The following is a 24,478-nucleotide window of genomic DNA, read 5'->3' on the forward strand; positions in this document are numbered from 1 at the left end:
CTGGTCTTTCAGCCCTGCCAGTCGCTAGGCAGGAAGTCTTATTTCTTAAGCTATCTTTCAGAATGGGGGGTTGGGATTTGGAGAAAGGTGGGGGAAGGGTTTTGGAGCATCTGCAAGGATCAATAACAGAGGGAGAGAGCCGCAAGAGAAGCCATTGTGCACACTTCAAGATAGATGCAACCCTTGTGAACAGCCCCTCTGGCAGGACAGACACCTAAAAACAAAACATGCTACCAAATGAGATTCCTGTGAAAAGTGGATTGCTCCTACAAGAGAGAACGTTTAGTAACTTGGGCGCCTCTCAACATTGGGTGTAGCTAGGCTCCTCTTAGAAATTGCTCCAAATTGACTTTTAAATGTGTTTTGTCCTCATGCTGACACTGTGTGGAACTGGGAAGGGTGAGCGTCTTAGTAGTGGTTGTATCTAGACACTGAGAATTTTTAGTTATGATTTTTGTCTTCCTTTCCTCCCTTTTTTCTTTTAGATTCTAACATTTGCTTTACTTACTGGTTTTTCATCAATGAAAGAATGGGGGTGGGGATGACAAGCTTTGGTTAGGATTTGTGTAACACATGTGAGATCCCTCCCCCAACAGCTGGTATTGGCTCTTGAAACTTGAATTGAACTAAGCAGATGCTCTTAAGTATGTTATTTTGAGATTTAAAAAAAACAAAACAAAACTCGGGTTTGTAGTCCAAGAAACGTACAAAAATCTTAAAATACACTGATGCTGTAAAATCATTTTAATGTCTATTAAACAAAAATGCCTGAGGTGGGGAAAGTGAGCAGTTCTGCCAATTAAATTATGGTTTTTAAAAGTTGAAAGGGTTTGTTACTCCTTTGCTTCAGTGCAGATTTTTATCCTTCAGACTTTCTTTTGCCAAGTACAACTGTAAAGTCCCTATTTAGCTGGATCTTTTTCAGAGGACCAGGGGGTTAATTCCGTGGCTTTCTTTATGCAATCTGTTTATGGTAGTTGAAAAAGTGATGGAGTTGCTGCCTCTTTTCCACTAACCCTTCAAAGTATTGGTGACAGCTAATAGTAAGAACTGAGAAAAATGAATCAAAAACAGCCTCTAATTCGTCCCCCAAATTGAAATCTTATAGGAATAAATGAATAAAACAGCTGGGGGTCCATAATGTGACTTGCAGACATACAAATGAAAGAGGAGAATGGGGGGAAGGGAGAGCCTGCATTTGAAATTAGCAGCAAGTTCAATTTATATTTAGGCTTCTTAAATTAATAAGACCTGACTTATTTTGTACAATTTGAGCTAAGACAACTACTTAAACATTTCATAGGTCTTCTGGCTATTTTTTTAACACACTTTTAGTCCATGTCCCTTTGTTGGAGAAAATTGTTGTATAAAAAGAAAATCTGATGTAATCCCTGGAACTAGTGCCTGCCTAATAGCACATTTCCCCCTCTTGGATACATTGTGATTCTGCACTAATACTTAAACCAAAAAATATTGCTAGCAAAACTTGGAAGTTTAGTTACTGTTACATTGTATTAAAATGGGGTATAAAATCTACCATGACTCCCTTTGAACAATGTGGTCTTTAATGTGTATTAGGGGGAGGGCCTAGTGAAGGGAAAGCCATTAGAAATCTTTAGAGTTCAAGATGAGGTTGGAATTTGGGCTCATTAGGTTTGTCATTTTCACACACAAACATCACTACAATCATGTTTGATTTAACATCCTTAATATAATGAAATGGAAAAAAATCAGACACGTATGAAAACCAAACGACTCCTACACACACTGACCTTTTCAGATCACTCTGTGTCACCGTGCTGCTGAGATTTCTTTTTAATATATAAGGAATTCATGTTTTTACAAGATTCTTCTTTCTACATGCCTCAATAGTTTGATAAAGCAATTGAAATACATCCACATCTCAAATATTTTTTAGTGATACAAAATTTCTTTTTTCTAAACCTTGGGTGAAAACACCATAATTATGAAAAATGCACCTATCTACATATCAGGGCTAAGAGTTTGAGGATACTCCCAATGCCCAGCTGTTTTACATATTTTATTTTATTTATTTATTTATTTAATTTTTTTTTGGTTTTTCGAGACAGGGTTTCTCTGTGGTTTTGGAGCCTGTCCTGGAACTAGCTCTTGTAGACCAGGCTGGTCTCGAACTCACAGAGATCCGCCTGCCTCTCTCTGCCTCCCGAGTGCTGGGATTAAAGGTGTGCGCCACCACCGCCCGGTTGTTTTTCGAAAAGCCTGAAAAATGTAAAGTTCATTGCTGTCTTGATCCAAGGACCTTGCGTTCATTAGGGTAAGAAGCTGGGAGGGTTGGGCCTTTCCAGGCTAATGGGTCTCAAGGCTTTTCTGTAGGGCCAGCTGGAACTCCTGTAGAATTTTTAAGCCATCAAAACAACCCCAAACTGCTGTTATTTCTGTTACCTCTGAGTGGACCCCTTGGTCTCTGCTGCCTAGATGGCTCATCACTGGCTTCTGATACTGGGGAGTGAATTTCATCAGCCTGATTCTGTTGCTTGGCAGTAACAGCTATCCTGAGCAAGCTGCTCTGTACACTGAGTAAGACAGCATCTGTGAGAGTGCCTGTGACGCGGTTGACGCGGCTTGAAATGGGAGTGATTTTCAAGAGTAGCAAATTTAGGAAGATTAGGAAAAACAGCCCATGCTGTTTATACCTAAGGCGAAAAGGTCCCCAGGAATGTTTCAGTTCAGTAGGTGATAATCAGCACTTTGGAAATTCAGCCTTGAAAATGCTGTACAACCAGTGAAACAGGTTGCAGAGTACTCTCGGACCAAGTGCTGTGCTAGTGAAAACTGAGTTGCCTGCAAATTCCTTGAGCTTTTTCTCTTCCAGAATCTTTTGCAGTTGTGTTGATTGGAAGAGGGAAAGAAAGGACCTTGACCTTTAAGACAATAGGTCAAATCATAATCCAGAATAAAGGATAGTAAAATTAGTGAAAAGTTGTGAATACTAAGTTAAGATGTACAGGAGTAAGTAAGCTGCCATAGCAGACGGTGACTAGTCAGGAGTCTCTTACCTGCACCATCAGGAAGAGAGCCAAAGTAGAATGACTAATATGATCCTGTTTCTGTTTTTAAAATTTTACTAATCTTTTTTCTTTCTTCCTTTTTTTTGTTTTCTTTTGTTTTGAGACTGGATTTCTCTGTGTAACAACTCTGGCTGTACTGCTCTATAGACTAGGCTGGCCTTGAACTCACAGAGATCCACCTGCTTCTGTCTCCCTAGTATTGGGATTAAATGTGTGCATTACCACCTCCAGCCTATAATGTGTTTTTGAAAGTATATACAACAGTTCAGCCTTTTTGTCATTTTCTCTGGTTTACCAGTAAACTGGATCTTTGCAGTGAATACAGATTTTGCTTACTTACTTACTTGAGTCATCTCTATTCCTGCCTATAGGCTTTTCCTTCTAGTTTTGGGTCATTCATAGAAGCCCACAGAATATATAACGTACTTCTGTAGTGAAAAGTTGATGAGGAGTAAAATAAGCCTATGTCTCAGTATAAAATGGTAATTAATTGCTTGCTTGTTTTCACTCAGGTGATGTGAATTTTTGGAAAGATTCTCTGAAGAACTCCATATATGGCCTCTAGAAATGGATTTTTATACACTTTTTTAAAAGATTTATTTATTTATTTATTTATTTATTATGTATACAATACTCTGCCTGCATGCAGAACAGAGTACCAGATCTCATTTTAGATGGTTGTGAGCTACCACGTGGTTGCTGGAAATTGAACTCAGGACCTCTGGAAAAGCTCTTACCCTCTGAGCCATCTCTCCAGCCCTAGAAATGGATTTTTATAATGGTGTATGGAGGAGTAGCAAACAAATGGAGGGAAAACCCTACTTCAAATGAAAATGGAGAGTTTCAATTCTGCCATACCAGATTGAAACTTTTATTTTAGATGATGGCAACCTAGGAACCTGGAGTCAGTCCTAAAAGTATGCAGCTGATCTGGAAGCTGGAACCAGTAATCTAGGAAAACAGACTCCTTTGTTTTAACAACTCTGTCGTCAGGCACATTCACCTGGCTCTGGCTGTTAGTGTAATTTTGGTCAAATGAGCAGCTGTGCTGCCCTTTTCCTAAATCTGCCCTTTTTCACAGTTTGAATAACAGGTTTTGATAAAAATCAGTTTCCAAATTGTAATTTGCGTAACCTGAACCCTTGGAATGGTTAAAATGTCCTTGGGGAAAGGGATGGTATTTAGTAACAGCAAGGTTTAGTGGAAGAAGGAGGGTAAGAGGTGTTTAGTAGCAAGTTGTAGCCTGCACTTAACCAGATTATAATAGAGCACATTGCTAATCTGGGTGCTTAGTTTTTGGTTGGTAGAACAGTATCTAGTTAGTTGTTTTTTTGGGGGGGGTCACATTTTTTATTACTTTTGAAGTTTGTTTCTAAATAAGCAATGCCATGCAGCTGTCTTGACATGCTTATCACATCCCCTAATCTTCCCTTCCCTTACCTCTAAGAGGCAGCTGGTAGGTATCACAGGAAATCTGCCTTTTGAAAAGTGGTGAGGTTGAAACTCACGCACATCACTGACTTGCCATATTACCTTGAGCAAGTCACATTAGTTTCCTGATCAGTGCAAATCACTTTTTAAAAAAACATGAAAAAGCGTACACATAAAAAAACTTTTAAAGTTAACTAATTTTTAAATTTTTTACTTTGTTCTCTTTCTTTCTTTCTTTCTTTCTTTCTTTCTTTCTTTCTTTCTTTCTTTCTTTCTTTCTTTCTTTCTTTCTTTCTTTCTTTCTTTTTTTTGGATTCTGTCCTGGAACTAACTCTGTAGTCCATCCAGACTGGCCTCAAACTACAGAGATCCACCTGCCTCTGCCTCCCAAATGCTGGGATTAAAAGAGTGTGCCACCACACCCGACAAAAGCAACTGATTTTATTTTTAAGAAACATTTCTACTTTTTTTTTTTTTTTTGGTTTTTCGAGACAGGGTTTCTCTGTGGCTTTGGAGCCTGTCCTGGAACTAGCTCTGTAGACCAGGCTGGCCTCGAACTCACAGAGATCCGCCTGCCTCTGCCTCCCGAGTGCTGGGATTAAAGGTGTGCGCCACCATCGCCCGGCTACTTTTTAAGTATGCCTGAATTACATTTTATTCCACATACCCCCAAATCATGCTAGGGAGTTGATCATTCTTCCCTTGAAAGCCTTTGTTTCTGTATTTGCCTTCTTTTTTTCCTCATCATTTCTTGACTTTCCAGTCATCATCAGCCTCTCTGGGTTTCTCAGCTTTCTTTGCCACTCAGCCATTCTTTAACATCTTGTTACCTGTGTGTCTGTGCCACCTGCTTTTCCCTCTCTTTTGTTTCTTATGCATTGCTGTGGAGTTAAGACCCTACTTTGACCTGTGGTCTCTTAGCAGGAAAACTGTGTATTGCACTTCATTCTAAACGAGCTTTTCTAAGCCTTATTCCTCAAATCTCTGTGCGTAGCATTAATATCTGATGCAGTTTCTTCAAATTTACTCCCCTTTTGCCATTGTTGATGTTATTTCTCTTTCTAGAGTATTTCATATTTTGCTGTTTACTCTTTTCGTGTAAATATGAACACTCAGGAAAAAAGTGTATAAAATACAATGTAATTGTAAAAGTTATAAAGCAAGGGACTGGAGAGATGGCCCAGAGATTAAGAACACTTAACTGCTCTTCCAGAGGTCTTGAGTTCAATTCCCAGCAGCCACATGGTGGCTCAGAACCATCTGGTGCCCTCTTCTGGCCTGCAAGGATACATGCAGACAGAACACTGTATACATAATTAATAAATAAATCTTTTTAAAAAAATTATAAAGCAAGCACTGCCCAGGTCAAGAAATAGATCATCTTCAGAATCTAAATGCATTCTAACACCCCTTTTTTTTATACTTTATAACTCTCTCTACCAGGTTTTTTTGTTTGGTTGGTTTTTCAAGACAGAGTTTCTCTGTGGCTTTGGAGGCTGACTAGCTCTTATAGTCCAGGCTGGTCTCGAACTCACAGAGATTCGTCTGCCTCTGCCTGCTGAGTGCTGGGATTAAAGGCGTGCACCACCACTGCCCAGCTACCAGTTTTTTAAAAACTTAATAAAACTAAAATCTATAGTATGTGTTTCTTTCTGACTGCTTTGGCCAAACATCATAATCATCATTATTATTATAGAGGGTGTTTTGTCTGTATGTATGTAAGTCTATGTACTGTGTACATGCATGGTGCCCGAGGAGGCCAGGAAAGGACTTTGGATCACTGGAACTAGAAATACAGATAGTTTTGAACCACCATGTGGATGCTTGCAATTGAACCTAGGCCCTCTGTAAGACCAGGAGGCGCTCTTAACCACTGAGCCAACCATCTTCCAACCCATTGGCCAAACATTTTTATACAAGTCACCTGTTTTGTTGCATAATTGTTTTGTAGTGAGTGAGATTTAGAGAAGTCGGTCATTTCTCATGGTTCCAAAGCTAGGAGGAAGCATGGTGAAGTCGTGTGTGTGTGTGTGTGTGTGTGTGTGTGTGTGTGTGTGTGTGTTTGTGTGTATGTTCTACTTTGTTTTGAGACAAGCACACTCTAAGTAGTCCAGGCTGATGTCATTCTCAAGACAGTTCTGTTACCTACCAAGTCCTAGAACTATGTATGGGTATGTACCACTATACCCATCTCTAGTACTTTTGTTTGTTTGTTTTAAAAATCTTTCTATATGGCCATAGAATTATGGAATTATGCACATAGATCAGGTGGGCCTTGAAATTACAAAAATCCACCTGTCTCCACTCACCAAACGCTGGGATTAAAGGTGTGTGTCACCGTGCCTGGCTCCAGCTTCAGTTTTTTTTTTGTTTGTTTGTTTTTGTTTTTCGAGACAGAGTTTCTCTGTGGTTTTTGGAGCCTGTCCTGGAACTAGCTCTTGTAGACCAGGCTGGTCTCGAACTCACAGATCCGCCTGCCTCTGCCTCCCGAGTGCTGGGATTAAAGGCTTGTGCCACCATCGCCCGGCTTCCAGCTTCAGTTTTAAGCACTAGGTCAATATATTTTGAACTGTTTAATACTTGATACAGTGCTCATTGGGATGTAGTAGCCTCCTACACAAACAATGTACCCAAGCAGTGTGCATACGAATAAATGTGCATGCTTTAACTGACACAAATCTAACAATGTTTCTACACTTATAACACATTCTATTTTATGTATATGCATGTGTATGTGGTATATGTGTGATACTTGTTTGTAGTGTGCATGTGTCTATATATATACATATAAAATATATGTCTGTGCATGTACATGTATATGGAAGTCTAGAAGTCAATGTTGGAATCCAGGTGGTGGTGGTAGTGGTGCTCACCTTTAATTCCAGCACTCAGGAGGCAGAGCAGGCAGATCTCTGAATTCAAGGATATTGTAGTCTACAGAGCCAGTTCTAGGACAGCCAGGGCTACAAAGAGAAACCCTGTCTTGAAAGAAAAGTGAGGGGAGGTAGTCGGAGTTGGGTGTTTTTTTCATCATTTTCCACCTGACATTTTCTTTTTTCTTTTTCAAAAAAGTTACAACGCTGTGTTTTTGTAACTTGTAATTTTGAAAACACTTCACTAAGTCATACTGCTTACCCACTTAGACATTTATTCAAAAGAATAGTATATTATTTTATCTCAACTACTTGGTATGCTGGGGATAGAGGTTACATATCCAAGGCTTGCCTGTTTAGTTTAGCAAGTATGTATTTAACAAACAAACAAATAAGAAAGGGGAGCCCTAGATTCAAATTTCAGAACTCAGAACAAAAATACCCTTTTTTCCATGGTGGACATGACACCAGATGTTACTGTTAATTCTCTGAAATTTGTCTTCAAAGTAACTTTGGTTAGATGTGATGTAACTAAAAGGTCCTGCCACTTTTATGAAACAAGAGTAAAAAAAGCTTGTACAGTTCTAGTCAGATTAATGACCACACTTTTAAATTTCTTTGTTCTCACTGGCCTTTTTGTTTCTTGTAAGTGATGTGAAGATGAATACATAGATCTATCTAAACAGATGCATGTCAGGCGTGCTCTGAAACACTGATACAGCTGATAAAGTGGGTGCAGTCTTCTAGCCCACTTTATCAGCTGCCTTAGCATTCTCAGTGTTTCTTTTGAATTTGACATTCTGAATCTGAGTAGTTCCATGTCCATGGAAACAGTGACTGAGCTCTGGATCTGTTTGTAAATGTCTTTAGTAGAAGTTTGGAGAAGCAACATTCAACACAACAGTATTTTATTCAAAGTAATTTCTTTTTTTAAGATTTGTTTGTTTGTTTAGGTATTTTATGTATATATGTTCTTGTCTGCATGTACATCTGCATACCAGAAAGAAGGCATTGGCTCTCATGACAGTTACGAGATGGTTGTGAGCCACCATGTGGGTGCTGGGAATTGAACTCAGGACCTCTGGAAGAGCAGCCTGTTCTCTTACGCACTGGGCCATCTCTCCAGCCCCTAAACAAGGTGTTTTGTTTGTTTGTTTGTTTATTTAACAAGGGTCATACATAAGGTACTTTGACCTGGAAATCATGTGCCCATTTAGTGGGTAGAGGATCCCTTGCTGTCAGTGAAGAAGTCTGTTTCTTCTTTTTCTTTCTTTTTTCTTTTTTGTTTTTTTTGGTTTTTTTTGTTTTTTTGTTTTTCCAGACAGGGTTTCACTGTAGTTTTAGAGCCTGTCCAGGAGCTAGTTCTTGTATACCAGGCTGGCCTCGAACTCACAGAGATCCACCTGCCTCTGCCTCCTGAGTGCTGGGATTAAAGGCTAGTACTACCACCACCCGGGTCACAGTAATTTCTGACTACAGAAAAGTTTTTTTTAATTTTTTGTTTTTTTTTTTGAGACAGGGTTTCCCTGTGTAACTGTCCTAGCTATCCTGGAACTACCTCTTGAAGACCAGGCTGGATTTGAACTCACAGGGATTCACCTCCCTCTGCCTCCTGAGTGCTGGGATTAAAGGTGTGTGCAACCACCGCCCAGCCCAGAAAAGTTCTTAAGATTGCTCCTAAGGTTTACAAGACTGTACTAAAGACTATAGGAATAAAGGCCACATGCGGGATTTTTTTCCAGAAATGTGTAGTTTTATTACATTTACTTTATTTCCTAAGCTTTGTTTTCATCACCACCAGCCATTGGTTAGCATGGCTGCTACCTATAAGCTCTGAACTGTCATTCCCCCCTCTCTTGCATGCTGTATGTAACTATGGGGCTAATGTCTTACTACTGGCTACCATAGGTAACCAGCACCTTCTTGAAAACAATTAGGAGTCGGGCGGTTAAGAGCTAGTGCCAGGACAGTCTCCAGAGCTAGAGACCCTGTCTCAAAAAATCAGGGAGGAAGGGAGGGAGGGAGGGAGGGAGGGAGGGAGAGAGAGAGAGAGAGAGAGAGAGAGAGAGAGAGAGAGAGAGAGAGAGAGAGAAGAAAGAAATTAGACACGGTGGCACACACTTATAATTGCAGCATTAAATGTGGAAACAGAAAGATCAGGAGTTTAAAACCAGTCTCAGCTACATGATATCCTGTGTCAAAAACCAAAACAGTTTGCAGAATGAAGTTATAGTCAAGGAAACCCTTTATTGAAAAAGAGAAAAAAGAAAGGAGCGTGACTTTGCTCAGTAAACCCAAGTTGAAGAGAGCCATCTAGAGCTGTCTAGTACCACATGTAGGGTGTGACTCTTTGTGGCAGTGGTTCCTTCTGGCTGTACCATCATTTGTCTTGCTGGTAGCTACTTACACTTCAGAATTTACCAGTTCCTCTCACAGAGACAGAGCTAGCAGATTCCAGAACCTGGTTTTGAACCCAGAGGTCTAAAGTCTTTGCCTCATTTGTCCTGCCTCTGTTGTAGAGCTGTGTAAGCCAGATGCCCCCTTTGCTTGTCTCTGCTGTGCTGTGGGAGCCCAGCTGAGTGGTTTCCACACCATGCCGTGTTTAGACATTTTGAACTGTCTTTCCATCCTTGCTCCCTTCTTTTACTGTTGGGACATAGAATAAGGTGATAATTCTAGTAATTTTATTTAAATGCTTGATCACACTCCCCATTTCCTTTATTTCATTTTTTTAAAATAGCAAATTCAGGTCCTGGCAATCTTCAGTGATAACTAATGAGGCTTTTCATTTTTAATCTTAATGAGTATACTGGGTTTTATATTTAGAAAAAAAAATTTGAGACAGGGTTTCTCTGTATAGCTCTGGCTGTCCTGGAACTCGCTCTGTAGACCAGGCTGGCCTTGAACTTCACAGAGATCCACCTGCCTCTGCTGCTTCCCAAGCTCTGGGATTAAAGGTGTGCACCACCACCACCTGGCTTGTATAGAAATGTTTAAAGTTTGTTTTGTATAGTGTGTTGTGACAGGATCATGTGCTTGTGATGGTGAGAAAACATTTGGTAGTTGGTTCATCTATCTACCACGGGCTCTGGGAATTGAACTAAGGTAATCAGACTATTGAGGCATATCACTGGCCATGTATTTGAAATGCTTTGTCCATTGCCTTTAGTATTCTTTTTAATGCATAGCTTGCTTTATCCTGGACTTAAGAAAGAATTTCATATTGTCTCATGTTTCCTTCTGAGAGGCCTCATGACTAGTTTGACTAGCACAACAAAGGTTACTTTGTATGTTTTTTATCCTGCACTTGGGATCAGCAAACTCCCCCAAAGTATTGCAGGTCTTGCATACGGCAGATATTATTTAAAGTCCAGGCCCTATAAATGCTAGTTTCACTGATAAATTAGAGTATTTGCTTTTCTTTTTTTTAAATATTTATTTGTTTATTATGTAAACAGTGTTCTGCCAGTGTGTATGCCTGCATGACAGAAGAGGCGCCAGATCTCATTACAGATGTTTGTGAACCACCATGTGGTTGCTGGGAATTGAACTCAGGACCTCTGAAAGAACAGTCAGTGCTCTTAACCACTGAGCCATCTCTCCTGTCCTAGAGTATTTTCTTTTCCCAGACAGTTTTTACCCACTGATGTTTTTGTAGATAACAAACTTCATTCAGTGTTTCAGATGCCTGTTATCATTAGGACCTCAGCTCTTCCTCAGCTACATCTTCTGAACTTTGGTCTTGACTTTAAAGTGCTTATTTGCCCATTTTCTTCGCTCTGTTTTAGGAATAATACAGAGGAAGAACAGAGCTAATAGATTAAGAACACACACACAAAAAGAAAGAAAGAAAGAAAGAAAGAAAGAAAGAAAGAAAGAAAGAAAGAAAGAAAGAAAGAAAGAAAGAAAGAAAAGCCGGGCAATGGTGGTGCACGCCTTTAATCCCAGCACTAGGGAGGCAGAGGCAGGCGGATCTCTGTGAGTTCGAGACCAGCCTGGTCTACAAGAGCTAGTTCCAGGACAGGCTCCAAAGCCACAGAGAAACCCTGTCTCGAAAAACCAAAAAAAAAAAAAAAAAAAGTTTTAGAACACAAGCTAGGTGGCGGCGGCAGCGCACACACACCTTTTAATCCCAGCACCTTTGTGGCAGAGACAGGCAGATCTCTGAGTTTGAGGCTAGTTTGGTCTACACAGCAAGTTCTAGAACAGCCAGGGCTATACAGAGAAACATTATTTTGAAAAACAAAACAAAAATAACATTGTTAGCATTTACTTGGCAAAATAACTCTTTCCCAAAGGCTAACAGATGAGGTTGGAGAAGACACTTCAGTGACTTTCCAGTTAGCCTGAAGTTGGTGGTATTTTTGATTTACTCAGAGCAGGGCTGAAGGTTTTAGGAACTGTGAGCATAACCCCATTGTTTCCACAGCGCTCTAACTTGTACATGTTCAGTTTCTGTTCCAGATGATCGAGCTGAACAACGAACCTGTCTTATTTGTGGGGATCGTGCTACAGGCTTGCACTATGGGATCATCTCCTGTGAGGGCTGCAAAGGCTTTTTCAAGAGGAGTATCTGCAACAAGCGTGTGTATCGGTGCAGTCGTGATAAGAACTGTGTCATGTCCCGGAAGCAGAGGAACAGGTGCCAGTACTGCCGCTTGCTCAAGTGTCTCCAGATGGGCATGAACAGGAAGGGTAAGCTAGTGCTTAGGGCTCTCTCTGCTACCCTTCATCTGTCCCCTCATCTGCAACTATTAAACTTTTTAGTTATTTTTTCCATATGCATGCACTATATATAGTCCACCAACTTTTTCAGGGACTAATGACAGGAATTTAATGGGAAAGGCATGAAGTAGGACTTGATGTCCTTTTGCTAGAAACATGGCATACTCAGACACAAGGTTTATTTAGAAGTTTTGTCTAGGAAGGTAAAGAGTTTGACATTTATTGAGAAGTTTTTTGGGAGCTCTTACCCTAAAGCAACATGAATAAACTGACTCTATGGAGCTTTGAAAGTTGAGTAGAGGGAACCAACTAGGAAGTTGTTAGAAATGCCCAGAAGGGCCCTGGAGAGAGTGGGCACTGCTTCTATGCACAGAGGAACCTGTGGAACTCAGAAAAGGGCATCAGATCCTGTGCAACTGGAGTTACAGACATTTGTGAGCCACCTTATGGGTGCTGGGTACCAAACCTAGAATTGAACCCAGATTCTCTTCAAAACCAGCAGTGCTCATAACCACTGAGCCATCTCTCTAGGCCTCTAATGATTTATTTTTGAGGAGTTAGAAATGATGATGAAAAACCAAACTTGGGGGGAAAGGTAAAAATGAAGGATATTTGAGAGCTTTACTATTGAAAGGTAAGAGGGGCCTGGTAAGATGGCTCAGGAGGTAAAGGTGCCTGGCACCGAGCCTGACGACCTGTGTTCAGTTACTGTAACCCATATGCTGGAAGGAAGGAGTAAATCAGCTCCTGATAGTTGTCCTCTGACCTCCACAGGTGTGCTGTGGCATGTATAACCCACCATACACACACATACAATAAATCAGAAAGAAAGAAAGAAAGAAAGAAAGAAAGAAAGAAAGAAAGAAAGAAAGAAAGGTAGGTAGGTAGGTGGGTAAGAAGGTTATTTGAGGACATTTAGATTAGGTGTCCTGCAGTGTATTTACAGAACTAACATTGAACACTTAGGTGTAGGTGCTGTAATTTCTTCTTTACTTTTGTTCATTGTCCTATTGACTCTTACTCCCAGTTTACACATGGAGCCGAGGGGTGAGTATGGTGATAGTTAATAATTTTGAAGTTACAATGTGTTATTAAGCAGAGCTGTGCCTAATCACAGAAGCAGTATAGTGTTCCACAGATCTCCTGTGTGGCATAGCTGTTTGCATATTAGAATACCGTGTGCTTGCTGCATGTTAAACAAATGCCATAGGAGGGTATTTGAAGTGTTGCTAGGTTTGTCCCCTGCCTGTCTTTGTAGCTTCTCTTGCCAGAGCAGGAACTTGAGACCAGATGCCATTCCACATGTCCTCAAGTTTGTTTTTCTACTTGGAAGTACATTCTCTTCCCCAGTATTTTCATCTCTTACAGAAATTCTTGCCAGTTACCAATTTCAGAGCAATACTGTTTTTCTACCTTCACCCTGATTTGGCTTTATACTACACTTTTCTCATTTTCCTTCATTGTCCAGGGTCTGTGAGTGCTAAGTCCCTGCTAAGTTGTGGGATACCTTCTTGACTGCATACACAGATTGATTATCTTGGTTATTCATTTAGCATGTAGGATTCTGAACTTCCATCTAAACTCATCTGTTTTTTGTTTTTGGGAAGAAGAACCATACTTTATAACTCCTGAAAGCTCTTACAGCCCAGAGACTGTGACACTTGGGTCAGAGAGTTGCCTGGTTTGCTTCCTTGAAGCTGGCTTAGTAGCCTAGGGAAGGATGCTGAGGGAAAACCCTGCCCACTTCTGGTTGGTCTTGAGAAAGCAGGGCTAAATTAGACTTGCTGTGGGACTATTTAGGAAGTAAGAGATACTCTCTGAAACTTTCATGACTGGTAATGAATAATTTTACTTACTTGTCAAAAGCCATAGAACTGTACATTATAAAAAGTGACTTTTACTGGATATAAAAGGCTAGTCAAGCCATATGTGTTGGTGTGGAGGAAGTGGGTGGAGAGATGAAGTCAACAGTGTGATGGATTCATCTAGCTGGTTTTAAAATGAATCACACTGAGGCGCTAGGGAAGAAGGGAGCTGGCCTTGGAAAACAGCGTTTGACTGATATTGTAAGGGTAAGGATAAAAACAATTGTATACAAACAAAGCATTCTGATTTGTAACATTGTTTCTCTCAAGGTTATATGTTAGGAATTCTGTCTCTTTTAATTGAATACTGTGGTTGAATAGGCAAATAAATATATTTCACAAAGGAGTTATTAATTCGGAAAGGCTAAAATGAATATCAGAGTCAGATATATTAATATGGGACTGGTGTCTGGACAATAGAGAATGTGTGGGGTGCATGTGACTTAGTGTCCATACATGTATTTCTATAAACCCTAACCCCTACATGAGGCTAGACACAGCCAGTACCCAGAATCTGTTTTAAGTGTCAATAAAAAGAGTAAGGTGTTGGAGGAGGGCTGCTTGTTGGTTCCCGGCCGCCTGGCTAGCTTGGACCCAAAATAATCCACAGAAACTGTATTAATTAAATCACTGCTTGGCCCATTAGCTCTAGCTTCTTATTGGCTAACTTTTACATCTGAATTTAACCCATTTCTATTAACCTGTGTATGGCCACATGGCTGTGGCTTACCAGGTAAAATTCCATCATCTGTCTCCAGCTGGGCTACATAGCATCTCTCTGACTCTGCCCTTCTTTCTCCCAGCATACAACCTAGCTTTCACCACCTAGTTCTGTTCTTCCCTGCCATAGGCTCAAAGCAGTTCTTTAGTCATTAACCAATAATAGCAACACATAGACAGAAGGACCCCCCCCCCCCCCCACACACCAGTAAGGTCTCCATGGGGAAATAGTTGAATTCAGGGCTGGAAAAAGAAAAATACAATCATGGAGAGTTTTAGAGTACTTGAAAATAGGAGAGGTGATGGGGTGAAAACCCTGAAGAAATGACTTCATGGTGAAGAGGTCTTGCAGAGAACCAGAGTCTGGATCCCAGCACCCACGCCAGGTGCTCACAAACACCTTTAACTCCATCTCTGGGAGATTCATGGCTCTTTTCTGACCTTCACAGGTACCCGCATACACTTAATAAATAAACAAGAGCAAGCGTGTGCATGAGTGTGTGAGTGAGCACACAGGGCACAGTGAAAGGCACAGAAATCAACCTGAGTGCTCCCGGTAACCACAGTTGTTCTAACAGAATATCTCGAGATTTGTTCATAGGCTCAGAAATAAGTCTACGCATGCTTATATTAATATAAATAACTAGCTGAATAAACAGAAGTGACCATTCTTCCTTATGAAAGAAATCCAGTGTACAACACCACAGTACTGACTTGCAGCTGAGATCCACTATAGGGTTCCAACAGAAGTGAGCACTGGTTTAAACTATTGAAGTTTAACTCAAAAGGAAATTGTTTCCATGGAGAATTTACTTTAGCCAGAATGTGATGAAGGTTAGTGTCTTAGTCAAGGTTTCTGTTGTTGCAATGAAACACCAGGACCAAAAGATAAGTTGGAAGGAAAGGGTTTATTTTATTTGCCTTCTAATTCCATATCACTGTTTATCAATGAAGGAAGTTGGGGCAGGAACTCAAACAGGGCAGGAACCTGGAGGCAGGAGCTAATGCAGAGGCCATGGAGGAGTGCTGCTTACTGGCTTGTTCAGCCTACTTTATTACAGAACCTAGGGCCACCAGCCTAGAGGTGGCACCATCCACTTGGCTGGGCTGTTTCCATTCAATCACTGATTTAAAAAATGTACTATAGGCTAGCCTACAGCCTGATCCTGTGGAAGCATTTTCTCAGCTGAGGTTCCCTCCTTTCAAATGACTTGCTTGTGTAAAGTTGACCTAAGTTGTCCAGCACAATTGACCCCTTGTCAACCTGAAACACAAACACACTTTTCTTTTTCTCATTCATCCCCAAGTTTTCATATTAAAAACATAAATAGCACCACAACACCCAGCGGGACTCGTTGTTGGGAGGCAGAGGTAGTCGGATCTCTGTTTGAGGGCAGTCTGTAGAACTGGTTCCAGGATGGCCAGGGCTACACAAAGAAATCCTGTCTCAAAAAACAAAACAAAAAGACATAAATAACTTTAAAAGTCCCACAGTCTTTACAGATTCAAACACATTAAAGTTCAGTATTTCTAAAATATCCAATTTCTAAAAATCCAAAGTCTTAAAGATGTGGGCACCTATAAAAGTAAAAATTAAATTAAAATCTTTCTTACTTCAAGAGGGAAGAACCAAGGCATAGTCACAATCAAATCCAAACAAAATCAAACTCCCAAGAGTGTAGAGTAATGTCTAATGTCTGGGATCCACTCATGATCTTCGGGGTTTTTCCAAAGGACTTGGGTCAATTCTCCAGCTCTGCCCTTTGCAGAGCTCAGGCAGGATCCTCTTCACTGCTGCTACTGTTTTTGGTGGTCATCCCATGGCACTGGCATCTCCAACCCTGGGGTCTCTACTGTAGATGGACTGCACTTTTCATCAATAGCCTCTTCGTTGTGCCAAGCCTCAACTTCTCAGCATGACCCATTCAATCCTGGGCTTTCAAGTGCTACTGAGACTGCAGCTTTACCAGTGGCCTCTCACAATGCCAAGCTTCAGCTGTTCTCCATGACCCCTTCATGCCTTCAAAATCAGTATCACCTGGGTGACTCTTAGCTTGTGACTTTAGCTTGTGTCAAGTAAAACTACCCTCCACCATAGTTAGCATCACTAGTAAGAATACCAATGTAATTAACCTTGGTAAGAAGAATGCCAAGACTAGCACTGGCACACACAGAGATGAGAGTCGAGGGAGGGAGGGGAGAGAGAGAGCATGAAGTTCATTATCAGAATACTCATGAGAAAATTTAGGAGCCCTTATTAACATAATTTTTTTTAATTTTTTCTAATTTTATTTTCTCTGTTTTTGATTTTTCCAGACAAGGTTTCTCTGTGTAGCTCTGGCTATCTTGGAACTCACTCTGTAGATCAGGCTGGCCTAGATATCACAGAGATGAACCTGCCTCTGTCTCTGCCTCTGTAGTGCTGGGATTAAAGACATAAACCACCCCCTCCAGCTAGAAGATTGTTTTTCAAAATAACTAACATGGTAGGAAGCGACAATGTAACACACTAGAGGAAAGTGTCAAGGCCACGAAGACAAAGACTAAAGAGTTGTTACAATTTGGAGAAAACAATAGAAACATGATTTCTTTCTTTTCAGTATTTATTTAACTTTATTTTTAATCTGCTTTTGGTATGAAGATGTCAGATTCCCTGGAACTGTTACAGAAAGTTGTCAGCTGTCTGCCTTGTGGGTGCTGGGAATTGAATCTTGGTTCTGGGAGAGCATTCAGTGCTCTTAACCACTGAGCCATCTCTCCAGCCCCAAAACATGATTTCTAAGTGCAGTGTTGGGTTCTGGTTTGGCAGCTTACAGGTTTCTTAAGGTATCCCAGGGTATCCAGCACCCTCTGCTGGCCTTACTAGGCACCTGGCACATAGTGCACCGTCATATGCAAGCAAAACACCCATATGCATAGAGATAAATTCTAAAATTTAAACAAACAGTAACAACAAACCTGCAACCTAAGAATCATTTGGGGACTAGATAACTAGATAAATGGCTTGGTGTTTAAGAACATTTGCTGCTCCTGCAGGGGATCTAGATGGCACCCAGGCCCCACACGGTAAATCACAAACATTGATAACTAGTTCCTGGGATCTGACTCCCTCTTCTGACCTGTGGGCACCAGTCACACATGGGTACACACAAGTAGGCAAGATACTCATATATATAAAATAAGAAAATACTAAGTAAGTTCCTTCAGCTTTAATTTCCTGCTTTTGTAATGAGAAACTAGTAAGGTGAACATTGCGATTAATAAAAACTCAACATCAAAAGCCATATGTGCATCTACCTGGGTAGTAGAGTGCTGTTCCAATCCTTTACATTAAACTTGGGCAAAGAATAAAATATATTTTATTTTAAAATGCAACTATTTGTTCACACACACACTAAAATGTCCCTCAGAAATATCCCTTTCTTGTGGGATATTTGTAACTGTTACTTGTTAACAATGTTCCATTTTTGTTGGACATCTTGAATGTGTACAATAATGCAGTATACATCCACTACCTTGGGGGCACAAAAGCATCTGCTGCTTATGGCCAACTTACAGCAATAATGTGTACTGTGTGTCCAGAATGGCCTGTGTTTTGATCTTGGCTTCATCATTTACTACATTATACTTTTAGCAAGGTAAGTTGTGTGTGTGTGTGTGTGTGTGTGTGTGTGCGCGCGCGCACGCGCACTTAAGACAGGGTTTCACTAGGTGGCTCTGACTGTCCTGGAACTCACTATGTAGTAGACCAGGTTGGCCCCAAATGCACATACATCAGCCTGCCTCTGCCTCCCTAGTGCTGGTACAGATAAGTTTCCTTTTCTTTTTTTCTTTCTTTCTTTCTTTTCTTTTTTTTTTTTTTTTAATTTTTGAGACAGGGTTTCTATGAAGCTTTGAAGCCTCTCCTGGAACTAGCTCTGTAGACCAGGCTGGCCTCGAACTCACAGAGATCCGCCTGCCTCTGCCTCCCGAGTGCTGGGATTAAAGGCGTGCGCCACCACCGCCCGGCTTGGCTTCCTTTTCATTTTTAAATGACTGTGAGTGTGCTTCTGACTGTCTTATATTTCCTTCTAGCTATCAGAGAGGATGGCATGCCTGGAGGCCGGAATAAGAGCATTGGGCCAGTTCAGGTGAGTTCTTGCACCCACACTCTCTTAGTATGATCTGGAAGCTTAGTGCTCCAAATGTTCCTGTAGCTGTTCACCTTGAGTCTCTCTCCTGCTATTTTGGCTTTCACTTCTGTAAAGCTGTGTATAGAGTCTGAAAGTTTAAAGTCTAAAGCTCTTCTTATGATCCCTTAATCCTTCCTAAGAATTTCACAGGTCATGAACTCAGTTCTGGTTCCAAACCATCCAGAGAAATATTTTTTCCCCTTTGATCAATAAGTTAGTTATAGGTAACTTAGCCTGGCAGAAATTAGCAACAATCATATTCTCTCTCTCCCTCCCTCCCCCCCCCTCTTTCTGTGTGTGTGTGGAGTTGAAACAGGGTTTCTCTGTGTAACAGCTCTGGCTGCCTCAGAACTTACTTTTTTGTAGACCAGGTTGGCCTCAAACTCAAAGAGATCCACCTGTGAAGCAGAATGCATCAGATGGGGGAATGTTAATCAAATAATCCCACACTAGCTCTGAATAGGGTCTTCTAAGGTTTTTCTTTATTAAAGGGGAAACTCAAAGGATCACAATGAGGAAACAGGAACCAGGTGTGGAAGAGGTCGAGCAGTCACTTATTTCCATGCCCACCTGGTCCAACCTCTCAAAGGCCATTGGCTGAAGGAGGTTCCCCATCACACCTGTCTCTTCCTCCCCAGTGCTGGGATTAAAGGTGTATGCCGCCACCACCTGGCTGTTGTTCATATAAAATAGTAATAATAGTCTTCCTACTCCACTCCTTTCCATGGGTATTTACCAAGTTCCTACTCTGTTAGTCTATATACTGTGGTCTCAGTCTAATGAGACAGACAGATACTAAATAGACAGAGTACACTGAGAGAGAAGATGTAGAGACTGGAGACACTCATGAAAGTGTTCCTTAAGGTACTTTTGAACTTATCCTTGAAGGGGAAGGAAGAAGTAGTTGTGTTGAAAAGGTACACATCATTTATCAAAGCTACACAGAATAGACTGGAATGGCCTAAGGACAGATCCTTTAAAAAAATCACAGGGAGGTAGTTCACTGAAGCTGGAGCACTTGGAACATGCAGTAGCATGGTAAGAAGTAAGGTAGAGTCCTTGAATTTCTATTAGTTCTCTAAGGAGGGGCCTCAGCTGTCTTTGGTCATGGGCTCATATGTAAAGCCTTTATGGGGCCATCCTGCACCTCCTGTTCCTACTAGCAAGCAGAAGGGCCCCTAGAGTCTAGAAAATTGGGTCTATTTTATGACCCACCCATCAAAATAATCCTCAAGCACATGAGGAACCAGGATCAGTTTTACAAATTTTTGCTGTGTACCAAGAAGCAATCACTTAACAATTGTAAACAGGGAGAGTGTCATATACAGATTTGCATTTTAGAAAAAAAAATAATGGAAATGGTTTAAAATGGGTTTGCAGAAGCTTATTCAACGGACGAGATTGATGTAGCCCAGTGGCTTTAATCCCAGCACTCGGGAGGCAGAGTTCATGGCCAACCTGGTCTACCAAGTGAGTTCCAAAGCTACAGAGAAACCTTGTCTTGAAGAAAACAAGCAAACAAACAAACAAAAAAGAGTCAGGTAATAGTTTGAAGTAGGACAATGACAGCATAGATCAGAAGGCAGAAAGAGAGCGAAGAGAGAGTTCATAAGCAAATTAAAGGATTTCTCCAATTAAGTATAAACAAATGAAAGATAAGAAATCTGAGTTACGTCCTCTGCGTGGGTACACAGCATGTACTAAATCAATGTGTATATATTTGTGTAAAACTCCTAATTTTACTGTTTTGATTTGTTTAATCAAGCATTTTTATTCATGTTGAAAAATTTTTCTCTTGAAAAATAATTTATTTCAGTCTGGTCTGAAAATAGCATGTGATTGTGTGTGGGTGATATGTGGAGTGTGGGTGCTGTCATCCATATAGACACTTGTGGAGGGCAGAGATTGGTATTGGGATGTCTCTATTTGTTCTCTGCCTTATTTTTTGAGACAAGGTCTTTTACTAAACCTCCTAGACAGGCTGGCCAGAGTCCTCAGTATGCACCTGTCTGCCCGCTCCGCGGCACTGAGATACCAGTATACATCGCTATGCCTGGCTTTTCTGTGGACACTGCGGTCTGTGTTCAGATCTCTCTCTGGCTCAGCAAACACTTTACTCACTGAGCTCTCTCAATCTTTAAGTGTATATCAGTGTCCTCAGCGGTTTTTATCTTTTATAATCGAAAACTCTACCTCTTGAATTCACCATGTTCCAGATGAACTTCTTCCCTCTAATTTCGTAGGCTGCTTTGAAGGGATGGTGGTTTGTTGGCTGAACAGCCTGTTTTTTTCTAGTTTAGCTCATGTTGCTTGGGCTTTTGTGGTGTCTTTTCCATGAAATCATTGCTAAGACCAACCTTGGAAGACTTTTCTTCTATTTTTCTCCAGGAATTTTACAGTTTCAGACCTTGCATTTAATAAATTTTGAGTTGATCTTTGTGTGTAGTATAAGAAAAGAGGACTCTCTTTTTCTCTTTCTTTTTTTTTAAATATTTATTTGCTTATTATTATTATATTATATTATTATACAGTGTTCTGTCTTTGTGTATGCTTGCAGGCCAGAAGAGGGCACCAGACCTCATTACAGATGGTTGTGAGCCACCATGTGGCCACTGGGAATTGAACTCAGGACCTCTGGAAGAGCAGGCAATGCTCTTAACTGCTGAGCCATCTCTCCAGCCCTCTTTTTCTCTTTCTTTGCTCCTGCCTGTATGCATGAGACTGCCAAACGTTTGCCTGGCACTGTCAGTTGAAGAGATTGTTCTTTCCCCACTGTGTAGTCTTTTGTTGAAGGTTGTTTGACCATATATTTCTGAGTGTAATTGTAGGCTTTTATTTTATTCTGTTGAGCTATATGTCTGTACCAGTGTTTTGATTACTGCAGCACAGTAGTATGCTTTAACACCAGGAAGTGTACAGCTCTGGTTTCTCCATGTAACAGCCTTAGCTAACTCACAGAGATCCACTTGCCCCTGTCTTCCAGGTGCTGGGATTAAAGGTGTGTGCCACCATGCCTGGCTGAGTGTGTAATTTCTTTTAACAATGTTTTGTGCTTGTCACTGTGTAAGTCTTTGATCCTCTTAACTTTATTACATTTTTATGCTATTCTAAGTGGAATTGTTTCCTTAAAATTTTCTTTTCATATGGGAGGTGCGCCCTTAATCCCAACATTTAGGAGACAGAGGAAGGCAATCTCTGAGTGCCAGGACAGCCTGGTCTACACAGAAAAACCCTGACTCAAAATAACAAACAAAAAAATTTTTTCAGATTGTTTCCTGATAGCCTATAAACAAAAGAATTGGTTTATGTTGATTGTGTATCAGAAAACACAGATGTTTATATTACAATTCATAGCAGTAGCAAAATCACAGTTATGAAGTAGCAACAAATTATATTTGGTGGGTTCACACAACACGAGCAACTGTATTAAGGGGTTGAAGCATTAGAAAGGTTGAGAACTATTGCTATAGTAGCACCTAATGCATTCTTAGTGCCCTGCCAGGGGACGCTCAGGTCCTACTGTTTCCTTTAGAACTGAAGGCACCAGTGGTTAGAAAAGCCATTTCACCTGCTACTGTGTTTGAGGGTTTTTCTTGTTGTTGATGTTGTTGTTGTTTTGGTTTTTTGAGACAGGGTTTCTCTGTGTAGCTCTGACCATCCTAGAACTCACTCTGGAGACCAGGCTGTCCTCTGGCTCAGAGATCTTTCTACATTTATGTCCTGAGTGCTGGGTTTAAAGACATGTTCTTCCGCCACCCAGTTATGTTTGAGTTTTTATGCTAAGCATATTATTTTGGTTTTTATGGGTAGTGTGTTAGAGCTGTGATCTTTAAGTTCTCAGTTGTGTTTGGCTGTTCTTTTTTTCAAGACAGGGTTTCTCTCAGGCTGGCCTTGTAGTCTTCCTTCTCAGTCTCCTTTAGCAAGTTCTACCAGCAAGTACCATCACAACCAGCTATAGAGATGGCTCAGTGGTTAAGAGCACTGACTGCTCTTCCAGGGGTCCTGAGTTCAAGTCCCAGCAATCACATGGTGGCTTACAACCATCTATAGTGGGATCTGATGCCTTCTTTTGGCGTGCGGATAGAGCACTCATATACATAAAATTATAAAAAGAATAAAAGACAAACTCACAGAAATCCACCCATCTGCCTCTGCTTCCTGTGTGCACTATCACTACCCGTCTGTGTTTAGCTAGTCTTAATAAAAACAAGGAGGCAGAGGCAGGAGGATCTCTGTGAGTTCCAGGCCAGCCTGGTCTACAGAGCTAGTTCCGGGACAGGCTCCAAAGCTACAGAGAAACCCTGTCTCAAAACAAACAAAAAAAAAAAAACAAAAAACAAACAAACAAAAAAAAACCACGAAAAACAACAAGGAGAGAGGGAGTTTCCATTTATTTAAGCATCTATTCTCTGTCTGTTTTATAACTTTATCTTGGGTTAACTCCCAAGTCTGTCTGACTTTGACCTGTATACTTCTCTGTTCTACCTCTGATGGGATAGCCATGAGCTACAAAGGGGTAATATTGCCTCTGTTTGCAGGCAGAGAAGCTGAAGCACAGAGAGTTCAAGTGACTTGACTCTCCCAGGAGCATCTGGCTAGGAAATAACAAATGAAATTAGAACCCAGGTCAAGCATTTCCAACAAGTTCTGTCCTCTCTGTAGTCAGTGTATCAGTGATTGCTCACTGTCCCATGGTGCCCACAGGGGAAAGCAGTCACAACTCCCAGGTAGAGTAAACTGCCTTCATGGATTGGCTCTTTTCACCCAGCCCAAGTCTTCACACTCTATTCTTGCTGTCAGTACCATCACTCGAGTGACAACAATTTCAGGGTTCTAAGGACCATTAAGAGAAAAGCTGGAGTTTGTTTCTTTGGTATATATGACTTAATTTTCAAAAACAGTTGCTCCATTTCAATGTATACACCGAATAATTTCAGACCAGCTCCTTTGTTTATCTACTAGTTAAATCCTTCTTGCCTAGTCCCATATTCTCATTAATGTTCAGTTCTTTATTTTTTTTTTAAACTTTATTATGCCAGGCACTGGTAGCACATGTCTTTAATTCCCAGCTCTTGGGAGGCAGAGGCTGGCAAATCTCTGTGAGTTCAAGGCCAGCCTTGTCTACAGAATGAGTTCCAGGACAACCAAAGCTGTTACACAGAAAAATCCTGTCTTGAATAAAAAAAAAAAAAAAGCAAAAACAAACAAAAAACTGTATTATTACTGGGAGGAGTGGAGTGATCAGAAACTAGAGTCAGGATAAATGAGAATAATATATGAATTTTAAAAAAATTATTATCATGGGGCTGGAGAGATGGCTCAGTGGTTAAGAGCATTGCCTGCTCTTCCAGAGGTCCTGAGTTCAATTCCCGGCAACCACATGGTGGCTCACAACCATCTGTAATGAGGTCTGGTGCCCTCTTCTGGCCTGCAGGCATACACACAGACAGAATATTGTATACATAATAAATAAATAAATATTTTAAAAAACTATCATTATTTTATATGTTTGTACATGTGTGCCCTTGTGTGCTCACATGTGTGATGTGTGCATGCAGGCACACAAGTACCACAGTTCATTGTTGGAGGTGTTTGTTTTCTCCTTATACCTTTACATCGCTTCCAGGGGTTGAACTGAGGTC

The 24,478-nt window shown here is 40.8% G+C and overlaps 1 protein-coding gene across 3 annotated transcripts in view; it reads left to right on the forward strand.

The window, feature by feature from the left end:
• Nr6a1 (nuclear receptor subfamily 6 group A member 1) overlaps positions 1–24,478 on the forward strand; it is a 169,401-nt gene that overhangs the window by 123,430 nt on the left and 21,493 nt on the right. For all 3 annotated transcript variants that reach the window (XM_075986056.1, XM_075986057.1, XM_075986058.1), the window contains exons 4-5: positions 11,807–12,049; positions 18,739–18,794. In XM_075986056.1, the coding sequence (XP_075842171.1) occupies positions 11,807–12,049; positions 18,739–18,794 (299 nt within the window). The remainder of the gene's footprint in view (positions 1–11,806; positions 12,050–18,738; positions 18,795–24,478) is intronic.

Source organism: Microtus pennsylvanicus, chromosome 9, assembly GCF_037038515.1.
Source record: "Microtus pennsylvanicus isolate mMicPen1 chromosome 9, mMicPen1.hap1, whole genome shotgun sequence".
NCBI lineage: Eukaryota > Metazoa > Chordata > Mammalia > Rodentia > Cricetidae > Microtus > Microtus pennsylvanicus.